General features: G+C 27.7%; 1 protein-coding gene across 1 annotated transcript; it reads right to left on the bottom strand.

The window, feature by feature from the left end:
- Positions 1-1,051: 1,051 nt before the first annotated feature.
- Positions 1,052-1,946, bottom strand: LOC109341874 (bZIP transcription factor 11-like). The gene is made up of 2 exons (XM_019579848.1): positions 1,321-1,946; positions 1,052-1,257 (listed from the first exon to the last, which is right to left on the bottom strand). The coding sequence occupies exon 1, from the start codon at positions 1,790-1,792 to the stop codon at positions 1,322-1,324; it is 471 nt and encodes a 156-aa protein (XP_019435393.1). The 5' UTR covers positions 1,793-1,946; the 3' UTR covers positions 1,052-1,257; position 1,321.
- Positions 1,947-3,910: the final 1,964 nt, after the last annotated feature.

A 3,910-nucleotide genomic window follows, 5' to 3' on the forward strand; every position in this document is an offset into this window, starting at 1 on the left:
ATATATATATATATATTACACTCTTTTATAATTCCATTTATTTTTCATCACAACTATTTTCATACATGCAAGGCACATCTGTTCTTTTTTGAATGTGTCTTTAGGATATATGGAAGCAATCTTATTAAAGCATATAATATTATTATGAGTGGCAAAATCAAGTATTTAATGCATATGAGCAATTTTTCATAGGTATATTATTAGTAATAACCAACAAAATGTAGGTTGAGTTGGAGAAGGTCATGTTAAATCCTTGAGACGATCAAAATGTTAATGATTTGATTCATGATAGTGATAGTTGTTTGAATTGATAATCATACATCCCGAAATAGATTAATTACTTATCAATATTGTAAGGGAATATTCACAATAGTGCCAAAAAAATATTACTATTAATAGAAAAATATTATATTTAATAGAAATCTATTAAGAATTATCAGATGAAGAGTTTACTAATAATGCAAATATATAAAGCTCTTTTTATTGAATAATAATATTTTTAAGGAACAGATGTTAGTTGAATTGAGTAATAACTTTATAAGATTGTGAGCTTAAATTTCGTTTGTTGTCACTATAAAACAATGAATCATATATATATATCATTATTAATGTGGTTGATAGATAATATATAAGTAAGTCTATAATCACACATAAAACAATGAAACATGTCATTATCTTGGTGATGTGTGAATTTGTGAGCCCTACACTCAACTAACCTAAATAAAGAAAAGTAGTATTTCTAAATTTTAAAAATACACATCCATAACACATATATACTTATTTATACAACATAAAGACAGAGAATGCGCTTACACCGACATCCACTTTTCCATGAAACATGAGACAATGGTAAGTGGAAATGACCTATAACAAAAGTACCATGCCATTATGTGCCATTTCCATTTCAGCACTTTGCAACTACTCTTAATTATGCTTCTCAATAGATATTGTCTCACCCTAGTACCTAATAAAACTTAATTAATTCCACTCAATAATTCCACCATGATGCAACTCCACCAACAGAACAATAGTACAGACAATAAATTATTGCATATTTATGTAAGCACACTATAAACCCATATTCCAAAAAATCTCTATCATCGACTTAATCAATTTTTTCATCTCAAATTTAATTACTCAATTTAAAATTAATGATAGAGAATTTTTTTTAAGATATGTTTTTATTGTACTAAAAAAACATGCTAGAATATAATTTCTTATACAAACAACTATGGGCATTAACTTTTTGAGGATAATTTTAAAAACAAGAATCTTATATCCCAAAATGATTATGTCCGGACATGTGATCTCTCTCATAATTTCACCATTGAAACATATCTGCAGAGGCCATAATTGGTTGATTAAGATACATCATGTTCATGGGGTTCATGAAATTATAATCTGTTGCACCCGTGACATAGCAATTATCCATTTCATAGATCCCATTAGTTGTGTTGATAAGTTCAAGGATATCATTCAATGATTGTAGCCTTTGGCTAAGTTCTCCCATTTGGACCCTCAAAATGCAATTTTCTGCCTCAACTCTATCATAGTGCTGTGTGATGATACTCACACGTGTGAGGATTTCACTGTTTTCTTTTCTTAGCTTTTCCACTTGTTCAATAAGATCATCTAAGTGCTTCTGCTTTCTCATCCTAGATCTCTTTGCTGATTCACGATTTGATTGCTTTCTCTTCCTTTTTCTTTGATCCATTAGAATCTGCAAATCTTCTTCAGAACCGAAGCTCTTAAATTTTGTGCACACAGAAGAGTTTCCACTAGATGTGGCCATGAAAATATGAAATATTAACCCCAAAAGATACTATATATTATTTAACTTCCAAAGATAAAAATAGCTTGGAAATTCTAATTAAGACACAAGACCCAAAATCACTAATGATTTTAAGCTAATATTTTTTTAGGTAGAATAAGCTAATATGTTTTAGATAAAATTATATCATTACAAGTTTATATGATAATATATATAATATATGAGGACAACTATATATAGAAAGTTATTTATGAAAAAACATAGAACCAGTAGAGGAACACAACAGAGAAAGATTGAACTAAGTGGGTCCTACGTCGTAGGGAGGAATTTATCATAAACCCAGAACGAAGGATTTCACTAAGAACTGGAGACATGAATTTCAGACATGAACGTAAAGATTTTTCAGCATGCAATATTAATTAATATATTCCTTGTGTATTTCTGCAATAAAGAAAAATGTAAAAGGGTTTTGAAGCAAAAGGCAAGAAGAACCAAAGCCACCAATTATTTCTTAAGGGAAGAAGCAAAGGCTAAGAAGAGAAAAGAGGAATTAATTAATTAAAGAGGTGTATGTGATGGGGAAGGAGAGGAAGAGAGGAGAAGGGGGAAGGAATTAAGGTAAACTGAAGGACCAATTTATAGAACATAAAGGAAGATGGGGAATAGTGAAAAGAATAAAGGAAAATATATCATGAATAGAAAATGGGGGAGGAGTAAAAGGCAAAGGAATCTTTCTAGATAAAATCTACTTACATATGCTATACGTATACACTACATTTGACACATTTTATGATGATGGATAAATGAGTATAATATATATATATATATATATATATATATATGCTATATATTTATATATATATATATATATATATTTTATTTTAGTGTAAATATTTTACATTCAGTTTATTATCTGTTATGTATTTGTATTTTTTAAGAGTAATTATGATTAAATGAATGATGTATGATAAACTTACAGTATAATTGTGCATATAATTTTTTTCTTTAAAAATAGTGAAAATAGAAAAAAAGTTGGTTGTTTAGTAACTTGTGTGGAAAAAATGGAGTTTTTTAGACATGAATATTTGGTATAAGATATTGTAGTATTTTGTTACATGTGTTATTTTTTTTTATGATGTATGAGAATTTGTCCTAATGGATCAATATGGTAGTATTTTATGACAAGTGACATTTTCTATCATGTAAAATGAATCATATGTGCCTTTTTGTATGAGAATATGAGTTTAAAATCTATGCAATATTAATGTAAAGTTTTATGTATTATTAGTAATAATCCAACTTTGATTTATATTACTTTTGTTTAAGAGTTAATATATGAATAGTAAATGATTTAGTGACAGTATAAAAAACATTTATTTACATTATTAATCTATACATATTTATTCCCAATAATATATCATCAATCTTTCCCCCACTTTAATGAATGTCATTAACCATGCAAATAATACAAAAAAATATCTGACTTTCAAAAATAATTATTTTCTTTAAAATAATCTGAATATGCACATGCCCTTCATATGTGAATATAATTCCTTTCTAAGGCTGTGCAGAAACCTGAACCTTTTAGTTTGGACTCTGCCTTCTTTTGCATCTTATGGTTACATTTGTGACATGTAAGGAAATAAAAAAAAACAGAATATATACGAATAGAAGTTTGAAAAGCCACTCATATTAATTATTCCACATATGGGGATGATATACATACATGAAGAAGGTTCACCTCAATTATTTATGATTTTGTAAAGTTTGATTAGTGTTTTTGATAAATGAGAATACATTTGCTGTCTTACTGTGTACAACTAACTATGATTAATTAATTAAAAAATATATTTAAATTAAAATTTTAATAATAAAATATTTTTTTGATCAATTAAAAACAGTAACAAATAAAATAATATACTCTTCCTCCCAAATTTGGAGAGAGAGTGAGTATAGTGGTCCCTCCAAAGATAGAAACCACACAAGAGAAGTGCTGAGATTTAATTTGATCATGAAAGTAGAGTTGATGAAAAGTAGAACTTCAGTGTTTGAGAAAAAAGAAGAGCACATGCACAAAGAGTGAAACTTATAGTGTGGAATCGGATAGTCTATATTTGATACTGAGTATCACGTTGTAAA

The sequence above is a fragment of the Lupinus angustifolius genome, unplaced genomic scaffold (genome assembly GCF_001865875.1).
Source record: "Lupinus angustifolius cultivar Tanjil unplaced genomic scaffold, LupAngTanjil_v1.0 Scaffold_770, whole genome shotgun sequence".
NCBI lineage: Eukaryota > Viridiplantae > Streptophyta > Magnoliopsida > Fabales > Fabaceae > Lupinus > Lupinus angustifolius.